The sequence below is a fragment of the Micropterus dolomieu genome, linkage group LG05 (assembly GCF_021292245.1).
Source record: "Micropterus dolomieu isolate WLL.071019.BEF.003 ecotype Adirondacks linkage group LG05, ASM2129224v1, whole genome shotgun sequence".
In the NCBI taxonomy this organism is placed as follows: domain Eukaryota; kingdom Metazoa; phylum Chordata; class Actinopteri; order Centrarchiformes; family Centrarchidae; genus Micropterus; species Micropterus dolomieu.
The window spans coordinates 29506546-29525129 of record NC_060154.1 but is presented as its reverse complement, the minus strand read 5'-3'; the positions used below and the strand labels follow the sequence as shown (position 1 = coordinate 29525129).

The following is an 18584-nucleotide window of genomic DNA, read 5'->3' as shown; positions in this document are numbered from 1 at the left end:
ATATCAACTGTCTCGAGATGTTGGCGGTGTTCCAGGCTCTAAGGAGTTTCCTGCCCGATCTCCAAGGCCACCACGTCCTGGTTCGTTCCGAGGAGAACAACACAGCGGTGGTGGCCTATCTGAATCACCAGGGCGGTCTGCGCTCGCGCCCTCTGTACAGACTGGCGCGTCAGATCCTCCTGTGGTTCCAGTAGAGGTTACTATCGCTCAGGGCGATGTATCTCCCGGGGACGCAGAATCAGGGAGCAGACCTGCTGTCGAGGCAGGGGCTGAGGCCCGGGGAATGGAGACTTCACCCCGAAGTGGTGGAGCTCTTGTGCGAAGAGTTCAGCCCCATAGACGTGGATCTGTTTGCGTCTCAAGAGACTACGCACTGCCGGCTATGGTTTTCTCTCGTTCCTCCAGCCCCGTTGGGTCTGGACGCCATGGTACATTTGTGGCCGAGGCTACCTCTGTACGCTTTTCCCCCAGTCACTCTGCTCCCGGGGGTTCTGGAGCGGGTCCGCCAGGACAATGTGAGCCTACTGCTTGTAGCCCCGTTCTGGCCAACCCGGGTGTGGTTCTCGGACATCATGTCGCTCCTGGACGGCCCGCCGTGGCGGGTCCCTCTGAGGAGAGGAAGGAAATTAATAAGAGATGCTTCACTGTTTTTGCAATGTCAATGTTTGTGTCTTTGTATTGTCCAAGTGAAGTCACAAGTCATTGATGTTAAAGTCAAAACTGAGCTGCAAGTCTAAAGTTATCAGAATCATGACTGGATTATTACTTGAGTGGCCAAATCATGTGACACTTCTTGTCACATGACGTAGAAATAGACAGCTGTACTGAAATAACGTCTCGGGTTACGTATGTAACCCTTGTTCCCCGAGAAGGGGAACGAGACACTGCGTCGGTGACGACACTATGGGAACGCCTCTGGGCGTGGCAGAGCTGAACTATGAATGAAACTACTCCAATCCTATTGGTGTTGCTAGAACTGTAGTGTGTGACGGCGTAACCAGAGGGGGTATATAAGCACGCCGGCACACAGGACACATTAGCCCTTTCTATGAAGCAAGGCACTCCAGGCGGGGTGAGGTGTGGCGGACCAATGCAGTGTCTTGTTCCCTGCGTGAAGGTGAAGGCACACCGCGCATCTGATAGGCCACCGTTCTAGTAACAACAATAGGACTGGAGTAGTTTCATTCATAGTTCAGCCCTGCCACGCCCAGAGGCGTTCCCTTGAAGGGGAACAGAATTACAATCCTTGCAGCAGTAGGTAGATAGGAAAAACTGTTCATCTCCACTGATACAAATTCTTTACAACTCAGTTTAATTAATTTCTACGTACCAAATTCTACTCCAGTCTGGCCAGAAGTTATTGAGAGACCTTGCTTTGGACTTAAGTGTCTGATGGACAGATGGACTAAAAAAAAATTTTGACAAGCCCTGCTGATTTGGCAATTATACTATGCGACCACTGTGTTCATGCAGGACACACAGTGGCTGTTTAACAGATGTTGTGCACACATTGTGCTGCTGGGCTGTCTGTACCATAAGCTTGTGTTTTCTAAATGTCTTAAGTCTTTCATTTGTTCAATTTCCACTTTCCCACTTTTAGAGTGAAGTTCTCAGTTGTGTTAGGTGGGCAGCAAGCAGAGGGAACCAAACGAATGAAACCTACAGCACTTTACAGCAGCAGTAGACAAATGGCCAAAATTAGAGTTTAAAATGGAAACACTGATTCATAGGTTCAGCCCAGACCTGCCATATGTTTTACTACCATTTGTGCCTCATTTAATATTTAGGACAATATTTTCCCCTACTGTAGTATTCTTGTATCCCTCCAGGAGATACCTGTGCATGCTGGGAGGTGGCCAGCTACCAGGAGAAAGGGACTCTTAATGAAGATTAATTAATGTGTGTGAAGGAACAGACGAACTTAGTGTGAAATGAAAGTTTTGCTTTTTGATGCATGATGTTGAGCACGCAGGACGTGTCGGCACAAACTGCTGGCAAACGTTTGGTCTGTGCTATTTCTGTGGCTTCACTAGTTAAAGACAAAATCACATTCACTTCATTGTTAAAGGGTATTTTGTGTGTTGTCAGACTTAAACACTGTGAAATAGTGACACCTGATGAATTTACCACCATCATTTTTTGACATGAAGCTGATATGTTGTTTCACACACTGTGTTAAATGACAGAAACAAAGTGAATGTACAACCTGGTGAAAAACATGATTTAGTTTTTCTGTTTGTTGTTTGCTCTATTCTTCATTACCATTTGTAATGACACAATGACTTCAGACTGTAGACTGTATATAAAAATGGATGACCCGCCTCCACTTCCTCCCACTGTACAAAAATGGACAGTAGATTGGGTTTGGAGCTGCAGTATCGAGGTCCCGCACATACACACGGCTGACTCGGCGAGCTGGACACAGCTGTCAATCATGACGTGGAGGCCCCTTTTTATAGCATCAAATAAGTAATAAACACAGGGGGCGGGGTTTATTGCCTATACTGCTGCTGGATCAAGATTGCTCCATGACACAGCAGCAAAAAATGGCTGAAGGAGGAGAGGCCGCTTAACTGCATTCAACTGACCTATGTTACAAAACAACTTTTCTTCTGTTTGTTTTCTCTTCAGGTCTGAGAAAGCAGGAGAGATTGCAACCATTCCACTGACTAGGGTAAGCCTCCTTATGTGTGTTTGTATTGGCGAGGTATAGGCCAGAAGGCATGGACATTCTGAAGTACTCAGAATTCTGACGTAGCGTGCATTTAAATCACATGACTGATCAGCTGTTTCCTTGTCTTCATCTTTGGACAGCATAAAACTTGGCCAATACTAGCCGACATGAAGGAACAATTACAACTTGCCCAATTGAAACATATTCCTGAGGACCTCTCTCCATGTTCCTCCATTCCTCCTTTTGTATTCGGTTTGCAAACTCTACTTGATTAGAAACCATGCAAAAACTGTCCTGCCCAGCAGCCTAGTACAGAGTATGATGAGCTGGATACCATGTTGTGCCAGACAGATTTTACTTTAACAAGAGAGTATTAATATACTCCTTTGTCTGTTTTATTATTTATTTAACTTGATTTAAGTCACCGGGCCGGACAGGGGGACAGACACGGGGATGGGGGGCACAAACAGACAGCACAGAGAAAGGACAACACCTGCAAGAGAGCGGGGATGGGGGGTGGGAACAACAGGAAATAGCAGAGGGAAACACCAATTGCAGAAAGCAACAAAACCTGCAAGAGAACGGGGAGGGGGGCTTGGGGCGGAGAAAAACAAACAACAAACAAACAAACACAAATGTTATTACAACCATACTTAACGTCAACTTCTGACAAAACTGCCTAGTTTATTTGCTTTAAACCAGTTGATGGAACCATGCCTAATTCGCATTTTCTTTTCTTTTTTGCATTTTCTTTTCTTTCTTTCTTTTGTTTAAAATTTGTTAAAAATTAAAATTAGATGTACAGACATTGGGTTTGAGTCGTAAAGCTTAGTTCAAAAAAAGAACATCTGCAATTATGAACTTCATGAGCTGTTTGATCCGCTTCAACAGACAGATGATGCATCATGTTTCACGGGTGCTTCATTGGCGGGATGTTTGATGTCAGACATATGGTTCAGTCTTTAGACTCCTGCCTGACTCATTCACTCAGTAGTCCAGCTGTTTTTACATGTTGGTGTCCAGGAGCTCATTGGGGCATAATCTGTCCATACCTCTTCAAAACATGTACATTACATAACAACATTCCAGTAAATTAAATTAAGCCTAGTATCTCACTTTTGAATGTTGTTATGTGTCTACAGCTCAGTTGAGATGAAGTATCTTGTTTGGTTCAATCAAAGTGTTTTCTCATTTTAGCAAATCCATCAGTCCAAACAGTTTCCTTCCTGAACTTTTCCTGGAACCTACTTCAAAATTATATTTATCCATTGAATTGCTGATGTGAGTCAGCCCGGTAAAGAATTGTTAGCAAATTGGAGTACTTAGCACCTCAGGAGCTGACCTGCACAGAGGACAGCTGGTTCTGAGGGCGGTGATGCAGGAAGAGAGGTTGGAGTCAGTGTGGATTGACTGTTTACACAACTTTGACGTCTTGTCTGTTGTAAAATTTTGGGTTAGTTTCACAGTTCATCAGATGAAGTCCTGCTGAAATATAATGAATCATTTTAAGGGGTTGTACTGAAAATTTACAAAATCGAAGCGTTCCTTATAATTAACGCACTGTTTTGTGATGATGATTCAGCCACTAGCAGAGTGCTTATCAGGAGGGTCTTTAATGACCTTCTATGTCAATTGTGATTACTGTTGGCCGACTGACAGCAATGCCACACTGTCTCCACACACAGACACTGATAACAACCACATCTACAGTAATGGAACAAAATGAGCAAAAAGGGAAATGCATGAAAAATATAGGTTAAAAAGAAAAATCACCAGGATGCTCCCAAATGCTCTGAAGTCAGCAGGCTCACACTGCTGTATGTTCGGTGTTAACACGGTGTTATGTAAGCAGTGATAACGTCACCTGAGTTTATTTAAGCTAAACGAGTATCTGCGAATGTATTGGCTAGTAAAACTAGAGCATCTTGTTAAATTGTTTTAAAATTATGAGGTGCTCTAATATTTATATCCAGTACAGCTATCCGTACCACTTGTAATCTGTGAACAAGCACATGGCATTTATTATTTGTAGACAGATTGATTGATTTCAGACAATGCTAACCTGCTGATTCAGAGAATCTGGAAGATTAAAATGCAAAAAATTCATAAATGAATGATTATACGGTGTGTTCAATAAAAACATAAAAACATATCATTTGTATGGTATTAGTTTAAGCAGACTTCTCTGGTCTATTGATCCAGTAATTCCGCACATCACATACTTTGTCCTGCGGCCGGCTTACATAAAGTAATATCCATGCAGGTTGTTTGATTACACCGTTTTCTCAAACACCTTAAAAAATATAACAGCATCATAAAATGAACCTATTATACACTAATAGTACTTAGTGGTCTTAATCCACTGGATTTTTGTTGTCAGTCTGTGTTTTTGTTGTCATTTTGCATGTAGTACCTCTGTAATAATGTAATTAGTGTACTTAAATAATAAATAATAAAATAATAAAAAAAAGTACTTGAATAAAAATCTATAATGCAGAATAGTAGAAACAGGCTTCTCCACACATCTTCAAGCAATACGCAGCTGAATCAGGTGCTTCTCAGTTAAAGGCCAGCAAACTTCCAACGGGAAAACGGCGCACTGATTGATTTGCAGCCTTTAATTGTGCAAACAGACAAACGTTTCCACACTTCTGTGTCTTCATCACAGTCGGAATGGATAAAGACTTGAGGCAATTTATAGTCAACCTAGAACAGGTGTACTGTTGTGGTTGAACAGGATTTCTAATCTATTGGATAGTGAATCCCAGGGTGGGATAGTCAGTGCCCAAGTACCACACAACATATGTTTACACCACGTCAGAGACAAAAGAACACAGACACACCGAAATGACAAAGTAGAGGTGGTGCATCCATCCAGTGCAGTGATTCAATTCAATTACACAGGAGCCCCGCTTACAACTTCCTGGGTTACTAATAGAAACACGCAGCAGTGAGTTGTAGTGGCTGGGCCTGGCTGACAAACTAATTGGTAGTCTGCAATCGCACAATGGAGCCGGCCCGACTTGACCTCTTTAACGGTGGGAGAAAACTGGACTGGGCAAGATGTTCATGTTAAAATCCTATTAGCGTAACTCACAAAGAGGGGCTTGGGAAACTAATCGTGTCTTTCATGAAATTAAACTTTATACAAATGGGGAGCCAATCTGCAGGTTTTCCTTCCAACCAAAGTGCTTTGATTTCACCGATGAGCCCAAACTTCAACGAGGGTGCTAAGAAAGATAACTTGATCAGAGAGTGATGAAAGTAAGTCCCCCAGATAAAATGACATATAGTGCCATTTTAACACGTGCATGCTTTAAAATGCATTTCAGCATATTCAGTTATCAGCAGCAACAGTAGCAGTTACAATGTTTTACCAATAACATGTACAAAACTTTCCATTTTTAAGTGTGCAGTTTATTTCAAAACTTAAACTAGAAGATGTGTACAAAAACATGCCTCTCTCCTTCCTTGTCGTGTTGTCATTTTCAACATCCATGAACATCCATCCCCCCCCCCCCCACCAACCCATGTAGATTATTAATGAACGTTACAGGGCGTACTCCTGGGTGGCTCAGCTGATCCAGGTGTTTATAGCCATCAGTGTGACTGTGTCCTTCCTGGTGATGGGGTCCGCCATGAAACACACCAGTAAGTTTACTAATGCTTGAATGTCAGTCAGTAATTCACTCTGTCACCGTGTACACTTGATGGCGTAGAGCTGACATAGAGACAAAGTTATTAGTGTTATTTTGACTGTACAACAGTATTAGTTGAATCTCTCTCATAGTCTGTAGAATAAATCTGAAGCTACATCCAGGAGAAGGTTAGCTTAGCTTAGCATAAAGACTGGAGGCAGGGGGAAACTAGCCTGGCTATTTTAAGCAAGCATTTATAGCTCTGGACGTTCCAAATATGGTTCGTCATAGAAGAAACTGCGCCCTAAACGTGAAGACATTTATCTCGGCCACTCAGCCCACGTATGTCCACACAAGAATATGTATAAGTATGTCCAGCTGCGGCCATGCAGAGTCTCCAAACCATGTGCATTACTATGATTTGGTAGTGGGAAGGAAGTAAAGCAGCTGCAGATTGGAGCAGATCAAAAATAAACTGAAAATGTTTTTAAAAGTAGTAATTTTCTATTTTTCTATTCTATATCTATTAAGCAAAGTAAGAAGGATCCACAACAATATGCAGTATGACTTTCCCTGCAGATAATGTGGTCTAATCAATGAGTGAATGAATGCAAACAAAAGGTGGCTTAAGAAAACAAAATATTTTAAATAAATAAAAATAAACTGCTAAACATATATTTTTACATAAAATTTGACATTTATGAACTTCAGATAATTTTAATTATGTGAATAATTGAATAACCTTTGCAAACTTCACATCATGGGATCAATAAAGTTTCAAACACGTCCATCTTTTACTGCATCAACACCAGCCTTTTGTTGTTCAACATGTTGAGTGTCACATACAGTTCCTCCTCCAGGTTGCAAATAGAGACTCTGCATTAGACAGATGTACACTGCCAGTGTGCCAGTATTTGCTGTTCTGTTTCTGTAGAGCAACACGCTCCCCTTGTTCTGTTTTACATCTGTTTGACTTGTCATTGTTATAAACATTGTTTATTGTTTAACTTTGTTGAAGTTGAGAAATACACATTTCAAAAATTCCCCTTTTTGGAATAATTTAATTTAATTTAATTTAATTTAAGGAGGAAAAAAATAATCAGATTTTTCCCGACACCACATGACATCACTCACCGCTCTCTGTGTTTTGTATTGACTGTCTGGTTGTGTTTCTTTCAGTCGATGGTCTGGTGAGCTCTGTGTGGAGCAGCAGACTGGAGTGGCTGTCTAAAGCCTGGGAGCAAAACCTGCCGAACAAGCAGCACATCTGCTCAGCGAGAAGGTGAGCACTCACGGCGTGCGTGGAGGTGTTTAGTTTGCCAGCTCATCTTTGTGATAGCTTGTCACAGCAGAAGTTCATGCTCGCACCCCTACAAGAAATAGTTCTGATGGCATGGGGTGAAGGTTTGGTGTGCCGGGTCCACCGACATCAGCTGTTGCATAAAAGTTTGTGTACAGTATTATTAACAGTAGCTAATAATTTCACCTCTCGAATGATAAACGTAGCTTTGTACAGTATACAGCTTTACATACAGTTACCATGGTTGTGGTAACATGCAACAGGAGGCGACGCTCGCACAGGTATTCAGTATTCAGATTCTGGATGGCTCGAGTTGAAGTTGGTCGGAGTTCTGCTTGCATTTAACTGATGTGAAATTTGCTTGAAGGAAAGAACAATCACCTCTTACTTAACAAGTTGCAATAATAATTCAAATTTCAGCCATTACAATAGAGTTTTCTCACAGCAGACGTTTTACTGTCACTGCAGTAAAAACACAGGTGTAGTAGTAACAAGTAATAACATTGATGATGGCTTCCTTCAATTAAAGTGCACCAGCAGTAAGTCATGTCAGAGAGCCAGCGTGCACGATAGCAGAGCAATGCGACTGACCTAAAAGGAATGCAGCCATTATTGTGTTATTAGTTGCACCTGTGGTTTTCCTGCCACGGCACATTGAAATGTCATCCATGAAACATGGCTGCAGAGTGGAACAGACAGACCTGCAAAAGCAATATGCTAAGCAGTGTAGTGTGGGCTGATGAATAGAAGAACACCAGAGTGTTGAATCAGCTTATTTACATCAGGCACACTCAGTAGTAGCTACCATCTTCTCTAGCCAGACTCTGTTGCTCTCTATACACGGCGTCTCAGCTAGTATTTGCTTTATGACAGCATTAGTGGTATAAAGTAGTAGACATATAAATGATAGAACACAACAAGCAGTTTAAAGGCTCCACACCTGCGCAGACCTCAGGTTGCTTTAAAGAGGTGGTATTATGCTTTTTGGCTTTTTCCCTCTCCTTTATCGAGTTATATTCCTTTTTTTGTGCATGTAACAGGTTTGGAAAGTGAAAAAGCCCAAAGTCCAGCCCAAAGGGAGTTCCCATCTCCGACAGAAAACTCTGCTCTGAACTGCCTGAAAACAGCTCGCTTGTAGTCCAGCAGCTTCCCTTTCATCCCTGTGACGTCACAGGGGTGAAAGCAAATACGCCTCATATAACGCTCGGCTACTCTGACACGCCCTCAGAAACACCAGTGGAAAAGCACTGAGCTGCAGCACACAGCTCTCCTCTCCCTTCCAAACACTAGCTACCCTCCAAGCAGTCAATGGACATGAAGTTGTTACTGTGATGTAGAGACAGAGCTCAGTTAAAACTTTATGGACGAAAGATACTTTTGTTACAGATTAATAGCTCACCACTCTGAAACTCTTGCTCCAGCCAACAGCTGAATCTAAGCTGTTTACCGGCTTCTTGCTGACCCGCCCTTCTCTGCTTCTGATTGGCTAGTAGTCCTTAACTAGGAGCTGCACATGTGCAACTCCCAACAAAGATCATTTAGAGACAAGATGCATCACTCCCTAGCTAAAACAAAGTGTTCAATACACAGCGTGAAAAGAGGAGCTGCAGCAATGTGTAGTATGACAAAAAATATGGTGTTTTTTTGAAAATGAAACCATGTAAAGGTGTTCTGGTACAACCCCTGAATAATATTTTGAACCTCAAAATGAGCAGAATACCACCTCTTTAATGACCTCTCCCTCACTCTGTTACTGAGCTTAACGCAGCCCACCCTTTTGTTTGTTTGATAAATTCCCGGTTTTGTAAATGTAAATGCTCTGTATCTGTATAGCGCCTTTCTAGTCTTTTCGAGCACTCAAAGTGCTTTTACACTACATCTGCATTCACCATTCACTCACATTTACACACTGAGCCTAAGTGCTCAAACAGAAACTAACATTCATACACTGGCGGAACAGCCACCAGGGGCAATTCGGAAAAACAGGAAAAGGCGTCTGCAGCAATTTCAACACATACAATCACACAGGCGTCATAACATGCTGTAGTGGCGTTTGATCAGTGTGGGTGATCTGTGCACTGGTGAGGGAGTGGCATGAATGAAAGCCAGTGCAGTCCATGGATATGTGTTAGCTAGCTAGCTAACCTGTTGTTGTAAATAAACAGCGTAAGTGCTCAATGTTCTTCTTCTTCCTCTGGTGTCTTTGTAGTAGTTACCAAACAGCATCAGAGACATTTCCACCACCCTCTGGCCTGGCATAAGGCTGACCCTAATTAGCATGTAGCCTGAAAAAAACAAGACAAATTGCAATTCAGATCTTACCTGGATATCAGACACTTGGCAAGTGTAAATGGCCTATTTTTCTTCTCCCACTGGCCACATAAATGCGTACTTAACATAACAGTAATATTTAGTATTAGCAAAATCTTTTACTCTGCAGTGCTCGTCAGTTTGGAGTTGAGACCATTTTGTGAAACTATAGTCGTAAAAAAAATCTGGCACATGGTGTTCCCAAGACATCTGTAGCTTTTAAGTGGGAAATAAAACAGACAACCCAAAAAAGCCTGTGTCAAATGAAAAAGGTTTGAACTAGAACACCCCAACTTCTGATAGTCACTGTACAATTCATGTCATGCAGCAGCCAACGTTATTAGTGTCTGAAGAGAACATAAAATCTGTACTACTCTGTTGAGGAACTTTCCTTCAGGCACACGACTTTCAAAGTTTCACTGCTCTTACACCATATTTCCCCACAAAGCCAGTCATGTTTATACTGTGGCGGGTTCAGTCTTTGTCCCTGCCTACAGCTCTCTTTATTATTTATTATTATTGAACCTGCAGTATTTTTCTGGCTCCCTTCACGTAAATTAAGATGAAGAGGCGTGCGTGTTTACTTTGGCTAATTAATTTGTTTTCATGCTCCCCTCCTCCGTCTCTCCTCCAGCATGGCTAAAGGATTCATGTCACTGCTTGGATTTGGTGTCATCTTTACCGTGTCAGTGTGTGATCCCAGGGTAAATGAGACACACACACACACACACACACACACACACACACACACACACTAATAGTGATGATGATGTATTCTCCTGGAATTCTGCCAGTCACCAGTGTTTGCTCTCTCTCTCGCTCGCTCGCTCGCTCTCTTCAGGGTTTTGTTGTCATGTTGGACAAAGTTGTGTCGTTCTCCCTCAACACTGAAGTCGGACTGTTTGTCTTCATCATGATGAGAGAATCCAGAGAAGAGAGATTCCAGTGAGTACCTCTGTTTCTCCTTCACACATCTGTCATGTTAGAGCTATTTGATGAATGATTTCGTGTTTTGACTGAAAGTGAAGCCAGTAAGCAGACATTCAGTGCATTTAATGAATTGAAATTAGAATTGTTTTTATTTGCACAAAACAGATATCTATATATGTTTATTACGGTAATTGCTACTATATCTGGTACTGTTACTCCTGTGATGACCGCTGCTGTTCCCATCTCCATGAATAAGAGTGCAGGTGCAGATGTTGCCTATAGTAACCTCGCTTTGACCTCACTTTTTGAAAAAACAAAAACATGAATAACATCAGTTAGTCAGTAACCAGTGATTAACTGCAGACCTCTCTCTCTTTGTCCTATCAGAAACCTTGCGGTCCCTCTGCCAGTAGGCGACTCAGTCTTCAGCCTCAGTTGGCTGCTCCCCACCTACTTCCTGTTTGCAGTAACCTATGACATCCTGCAGACCCTGGCAGATGTGGCTCATTACCTGCCTTTCTACAGCCACAGCGAGGAACCACACAACCTCAATCTAACTGGCAGTTTAGCAGCAGCCAATCTCTCCACCCCGCTCTGATCCTCACGCAGCCAGAGGAGAGACAGACCAGTAAGAGTTGAAATTGCCAAAAATCAGAAGCTTTGCAAGTGCTTTGATATTTTATTCACACTTCTATAGCTCGTCATACAATGCAAAATATGTATTGTTTTTCATTATTCCCATTTAACTGGAACATTTCTTTTGTGCCAGAGGATTTTCCCATCAGACACCTGGGGCCAGATGTATATCAACAAGGCCTACACGCACAAAACATTCATACGCCACACAAAAACTTATTTATTTTAGAATTTATACATATCTGTGAAAGATATTTTAAGGTGGAGGTCTACACAACGAACTGTAGAGTAATGGCGATCAAAGTTAAAGGGAAACTACAGTTTATTACAACTAGGGTTTGATTGTCTTAGCTTGGAACCAGATGTACACACAGCTTTATGAATCTAATGAAATGTAGAGTTTTAGCCCTGAATTAAATGCATCTGGTGCTGTTGAACTGTAAATATTCAAGTTTAAATTAAATATTACATCATAGGCTGGAGTTGAGTCACTGTCACCGCGCCATGCAGAGTATAAAAATGAAATTCATTTAAATGAAAATGTATATTTATGTTCACTTGAGCTCTATCTAAGTAGTCAATTTAACAACTGTGTTTGAGAAGATTATCATGTGGTCCCCAAGAGGGCTCACAGCCTCATCTTCTTAACCATCATTTGTCACCAAAACCAAACCATGAGTACTCTAGTGCAGGGGTTCCCACTCTTTTTTACACCATGCAGTATGAATGAGCCTGGGGGGGGGCATAATTGCTGAGTTAGTTTTGGTTCAGGTATGATCTCTCTCTATTTCTCCTCACAATGCACAAAAGGCCTCTTTATTAAGTTACATAGCCTATCAAAGTTAAAGTAGACATTATTTTTTATTATTTATTGCTTTTCTGTAAAGTTATATTGTTATTGTGGCCTCCTTGTGACTGTGGGGTTCTCTCCGGGCGCACCGGCTTCTTCCCACCATCCAAAGACATGCAGGTTATTTGGTGACTAAATTGCCTTTAGGTGTGAATGTGTACAGTTGTTTGTGTCAGACCTGTGATGAACTGGCAACTTGTACAGGGTGGACTCCGCCTCTTGCACAATGTCAGCTGGGATTGGCTCCAGCCTGCATGGAGAAGCAGTTATAAATGATGGATGGATGGATGTATTGTTTCAGTGCCAGTACAGGGCCCTGTTTCAGAAAGTGGGTTTGGTGAAAACCCACAGTATGTTAAGCCCAAGACGAGGGAAACTCCAGGTCAGAGACTGTGATCAGATAAACTCTAGGTCTGTAACCCCAATTTACACTGTAAACCTAACCTCCTCGGGAGGAGGTTTACGTCAACAAACGCTGAGTTTATTTCTGACTCCTCTCTCCTGCATACTGCCCATATCAAAACACATAATGTTATTAGAAACACTGATATCACGGTTAGATAGGCAATTAGTTTTTTTACCCAAACATGACGCTTTTAAGATCAATCTGTCATTGATGTATGGACAAAGAGTTATCTTTGGACATTGTGGATTTATCCTCTGCACAGAATAAAATCTATAAGCTACACTGTCCTTTATAACACAGTGACTCTGTGGACATTAAGGTAGCTGTCAGGTTGGCAACAGTTGCACAAAAACACGTAGCGTGCGCTACAGTGCTGCAGTTTAAACTAATCTGTATAAAACTGATCAATAAACAGTAACCTTTCATATTGTAGTCGCACAGATTGAACATTCTTATCATAGTTATCAACATTTCTATCGTAGTTATCAGCTGGATATGATGTGAATATTTCTGAGTGAGGATGACTGTGATGCAGCTGAAACAAATGTAGTTTAAAAGTGAGTTTTTCATTATCTGCTGATAAAAAGTCTGAATGTGTGTTGACAGCATTTCATAAAATACGAAATGAGCAAGATTTTATTAATGTAACATAGACGTCTAAAACTTCACAGTCAGTTTGAACCTAGACACATTTTACATTGCAAAAAAAATATATTAATAGGCTAACATACTGGGTCAGACTATGACTTTACAGTCCATGAGTAAAGTGTGTCTTATATTTGATACATATTTTCATCTTCAGGTAGCTACAATTGCCACCGGCATTTTGTCCCGTCAGCTTACAGCTGAATAAATAGGCCTAAAGCCTTTTTAATAATCAAATGTAGCCTATAGAGAGAACACCAGCACTTCATTCATTAAGGAAATTCCATTCTGGTACATGATGAACGAGCAACGCTGTATAAAATGTAATATTGTTAACGTATCGATCCTCCACTCCTGCGTTTTAACATAAATAGCACATATATCATATTCTGCGTTGACATGCATTCATATTTCTAGCTCCACCTGATTAAAATGAAGGCTCTGCCTTTATTTACCCGTTGCCACGGTGAATCGTAGTATCGGAGATCCATTGATGATGGCTTTTTTCATCCCCACGCACGCGCTTCCATCAGGTTTAACATAGTCAGAGTTGACTGAATATTTGACTTATACTAATCGGCCTTTCTGAAACCGAAAACTGGAAACTTGAAGAGTTTCACATGTCAGGCTCAGTCAACTCAGAGCTCAGGGTTAACCTCAGAGTTTGTTAAACCGGCTTTCTGAAACAGGCCCGGGTCCGCAGCCCAGGGTTTGGGAACCTCTGCGCTGGTGCTCCTCTCGGATCAGATGGATTTTCACCAACATTTGATTTTTGTTTTCATCTGAAGTAGGATTGAATCCTATGCATAAAAGTAAATGATTTAAGCTGTGCCTCCAAATGGATGCAACTTCCCTTTACGAAAAGTGAAGCGCCAAAAAAATAAAAAAAATAAAAAACTACACCAACATGAAGCATGCCACTTTAGACAGCACCACCACGCGGACATTAACATAAAGGAGGTTCAAGCTCTTTAAAAGTCAATGTTTTAGCAGTTTATTAAAGCCATTGTTTTTTGTGTATTGACATGAATAAAAGTAGTTCATGATTCATGATGTGAGTTGCGGTGTTGGGTCAGCACCAACACTACACAGCATTTCTACAAACACACAAATAAAAACTCAAAACTCTTATCAAAATATATTTTATTCTGGACTTTTGTTTCACTGATCTGACTTAAATGATAACAGATCGATGTGATGCGAGTTGCAGAAAGAAAGACAAAAACAAAGGCTTGGAGACCCCCTGGGAGAGATGCTGCTGGGCTGACATGGTGCTCTGTTGTGGCGGCACAGAAAGGCTGACTCCCCAACTTTGGCCACGTTTAACCAGACACACTGTGCGGCACAGACCCAAGGATGGCATGAACACAGAGGAATTTCCCAGTATGACGTATTTTCAGAACTGTTGGCTCAAGTGCTTTAAATACAGGGAGAAAAAAACAATGAAATTGTACACAGATTCTAAATAGGAACACGTCCATTATTAGAAATCTCCCATTTTATTACAGGGCACACAGGAGAAAATAAAGCTTGTTTGTAGTTGTACAAACATTTCACAGAAGCAGAGGTGCTCTGGAGGCAGATGTAATGTGTTTGGTTTCATTAAACCTCTGAGTGAAGCCAAACTACAGCTCTTTGGCTCTGGCCACTGAGTATGGAATTATATTTGTGTCTCAATAATTAGTGAGTGTTGTTAGCGCAGAAAAAGATATTTCATACATAAATTATATTTTAATGAGTGCTTCCCTACTCCCTTAGGGACTGGCCAACTAATGATCGGACTGAAGACAAAACAGCCAATTACAAATGACGTACTTCAGTTATCCAGTCAGGCTGAACGAGCACACAGGCAAACCTGAAGATGCACAGCGCAGACATGCCGTCAACTCAGCAGGGAATTTGAAAGAATGTGATTAAGAGCAACCACACAAACACGTGTACTGAGAGACAACAGATTTTTGGCTATTCAAATCAAACTCTTTGGGTGATAAAAGGTTTTCGCTGTAAAAAGAAAATTGATATCTAAAAACTAATTTTTCTGTGCTCAAAATCTGAATCTCAAACAATTTAGACACGCCATATTCAACCAATGCAATTCTATCTGCTTCCAGAGGACGTTTCTCCACAAAACATCTGTGTCTGTCTCCCAACTGTGGCTGAAAAAAGGGGAACAAATTCCCTCGAGTCTCGGCTTGATTGAAAAATTACCATTTTATTCAATTTAAAGACTTTTTTTTTAAACTGTCTTTTGTGGAAGCCAATAGTTTCAGGAGAAAGTAATTTTCTGGGAAAAAGGTTCCCAAAAAGATTCAAGCAAAAGAAAAAGTAAAACATTTCTTTATTACAACATAGACAAAATTTAGTGGTAATTTGAAAAACTCCTGGAAAACTCTTCCCAGGCAAGGTGCCTTCAGAATGACAGCTCAGCTCAATAAGCCTCACATGACAGGGTCTACCTTTTTTTTTTTGTTGCAAGATTTGCAATAGCATCAAAGTAACAAAAGAAAACCTTTCAAATTTATGGAACATGGAAATTAACACTGCCAATAAATCATCAATTCACATTTTTCAAATCTACAAAGAAATTACAAAAATGTAACTTTAAATTTGTCTTTAAAAGAGTACAAAAAATATCTCGTCAGTAAGGAACCTAAGCAGAATTTTGGACGTGGAGAACCAAGGATGAAGGTGAGAAGACAGCCAAAAAGTCACACCGAAGCCCCCTTCCCCCCCTCCATGCCAGAGAAAATTGGGTGGTTGAATTAAACAGTAAGAAAAAAAAATTACATCAGATTAAAATGTCTGTAGTTCTCGGAGGCAGAGCAGCTGTGCAATAATTAAGTTATTGTTTGAATTAAACCTTCAACAGAGCAGAGCCACAGAACAAACAGTTAGCAAACTGGCTAATTTGAATGTTGAAGATGAAATACTACTTAAAAGATAACAAGGCAATTCATTCATGACATAGCAATTAAGACATTGCCTAAAATAAACAGGCAACTTCACTACAGCTAGCAAACATGGCTATTTTGAAGACGTAGTTTTAGCTAAGCCAGCTAGCTTAATACAGGCAGACAGAGGCTGTGTTCAAAATCACTCGCTATATGTACTCACCAACATTTTATTTGAGAATCTGAATTCTGAGTGGGAAACGTGGGCTCTATATAGTGCTCTAAAAATTCTTAAATATAAAAAGTTTCTTTCTGCTAACAATCCCACAAGGAGTCACGTTTGATAGGTACATAAATTACAGTCGTGCGACATCACACCTGTCACCGAGACAGAATCTTAATGTAATGTCACTATGGAGTCTGTTACTTAGAATAAAGAATGATTTCAGACACAGCATGACTGTCGCTCAGACTATTACATAATCATGATCAGCCAAGTGGGCAAAGCTCTTAATGTCAGCCTCCTACTTGTAATCGTATACCTCCCACAGAAGTGTCAAACTGCTTTCTAAAGGGCAGCAAAGCCACCAATGCCGGCAGCCACATGTAAATAATCCCTCTAACAAAGTTGATTCAGCTATTTAAAACGTAACTACAAACCGTGTGTATTTCACTTGTTAATAAACCACTACAAATACATAACAATAAAAAAAAAAAAGTTACTTTCTGCTGTTGGAATAATGCCTGAATGCTTTCAAATAATGAATAATAGAAAAACCATTCTTGCACAAATACACCAACAGTGCTGAGCTCTAGAGTTTGTAATATTAGCAAGCTCGTCTTTTACTCTGGATTTTTCTTTGGCTCTGCCCTCTGTGGTTTAAGTCACTGAGATTGTTTCTGCCTCCAGAGCACCTGCCTCCGAGAATGTCCAATCTGCAAAAAACTAAAACCATTAAAACACATTAGATAGGGTGATTTGCTGCTGGTGGCTTTCACCACCACCCTTCAGTTGTTTGATGTGTTTGATGATTTGAGGCCCTTGAGGTTTAAAACGTTGAAATGTTTGAAGTTTTACAAATGATGAGTAAACTCTCTAAAGCCTTTCAAAGCAATGTAAAGGAGGACACTATTCATAGTGCACTGCAGAGTTCTTTATGTAAATGTGTTTTGTAAAGGTAAAAACAACTGCTGGAATGCTTCTGGGCTGAGTACAGTATGTAATCTGAGATGGGACCTGACTTACCGTTGCATTACCTAAAACTCAGAACAGCCTTGAACATTCAAACAAGTGGAGGTCGGCTTCTTGCCAATTGGAACTATTTTCTTTTTTTTTTTTATCCAATGAGTAACTGCTAAGAGTCCAGAGGGGAGAACTGTGGATAAAACCATCTAGATCAAATAGTGCACAGAGGAGCTGTTTTTAAAGCATCTAGATGTACATCATGGCCATGTAAATGTACCAGGGGAGTTCAGAGTTTGTGCTCTGGAGAACACAACACATGAATAACTGCATTTTGAGGTTAACCATATGACCGATCGCTGCTGCGGAAACCACTGCTGAAATGCATGATAAGAAGCCTTTATGTTTGCCACATAGGTTTGAAATCATGACGACACGGTTTTTGAGAACTGTTTGGTGCGCGTGTCTGAATGACTTTGTATCTTTGTACTTCTCCAATTAATAAAACTCGGACATGACCGGCTCCTGCCCCCTCCCCCAAAGATAAAAAATATATAAACATTGAAACAAGATATCTGAAATTTAAAAAAACTAAGTGCCATCCTATTTTATGGTGGAGAAGTTGATATGTCTGCACAATGAGATCCAACTAGTAACAAAGATCAACACTTTTTTCATTGTTTTTCATATTGATGACGATGAGCATGGTTTAAAGATCAAAAACGAAAAAATAGCTTCCAAATTTTGGTACATATACGGATCTGTAACTTTTTTTTGTCTATCAGTTTTTTCTTTTTTTCCCACTGCGTCCCTTCTGCATCTCTGGAAGAGTCTGCACAGATAGAGAGGGGCACTTCCATCCGCCCATTTATCTGTCCGTCTGTCCATCTGCTCATTCCCGTCTCTGGACCTCCTGTGTCGAGTGCTTGCTTCCTGTTCCTGTTTCCTGCTTCCTGTCTGTCAGTGGGCGGGGCCATGGTCGTAAGCGTGAGCAGTACGCAGGGCAGGCAGGGACAGTCATTTGGCTATGTACACATTCATGGTCGGTCCATGTCTTCCAACAAACAGCAGCACTATTTCCGAAGGTCTAGTACACACACCTGGGAAAGAAGAGGAAAGAG

General features: G+C 41.0%; 2 protein-coding genes across 8 annotated transcripts in view; one reads left to right on the top strand and one right to left on the bottom strand.

Annotated features, from left to right (window-relative positions):
• The window catches only part of si:ch211-51h4.2, a 116350-nt gene that overhangs the window by 84168 nt on the left and 13598 nt on the right, over nt 1-18584 (top strand). For 2 of the 6 annotated variants that reach the window (XM_046050770.1, XM_046050769.1), the window contains exons 13-17: nt 2632-2674; nt 7492-7594; nt 10557-10626; nt 10764-10867; nt 11240-11480. In XM_046050770.1, coding sequence (XP_045906726.1) covers nt 2632-2674; nt 7492-7506 — 58 coding nt within the window. In that variant the 3' untranslated portion in view covers nt 7507-7594; nt 10557-10626; nt 10764-10867; nt 11240-11480. Of the gene's footprint in view, nt 1-2631; nt 2675-7491; nt 7595-10556; nt 10627-10763; nt 10868-11239; nt 11967-18584 lie in introns of those variants that run through there. The other 4 variants (XM_046050772.1, XM_046050766.1, XM_046050768.1 and 1 more) reach the window with 3 other exon arrangements.
• Nucleotides 14516-18584, bottom strand: part of tbl1xr1a (tbl1x receptor 1a) — a 402448-nt gene continuing 398379 nt past the window's right edge. For both annotated transcript variants that reach the window (XM_046050758.1, XM_046050759.1), the window contains exon 15: nt 14516-18563. In XM_046050758.1, coding sequence (XP_045906714.1) covers nt 18537-18563 — 27 coding nt within the window. In that variant the 3' untranslated portion in view covers nt 14516-18536. The remainder of the gene's footprint in view (nt 18564-18584) is intronic.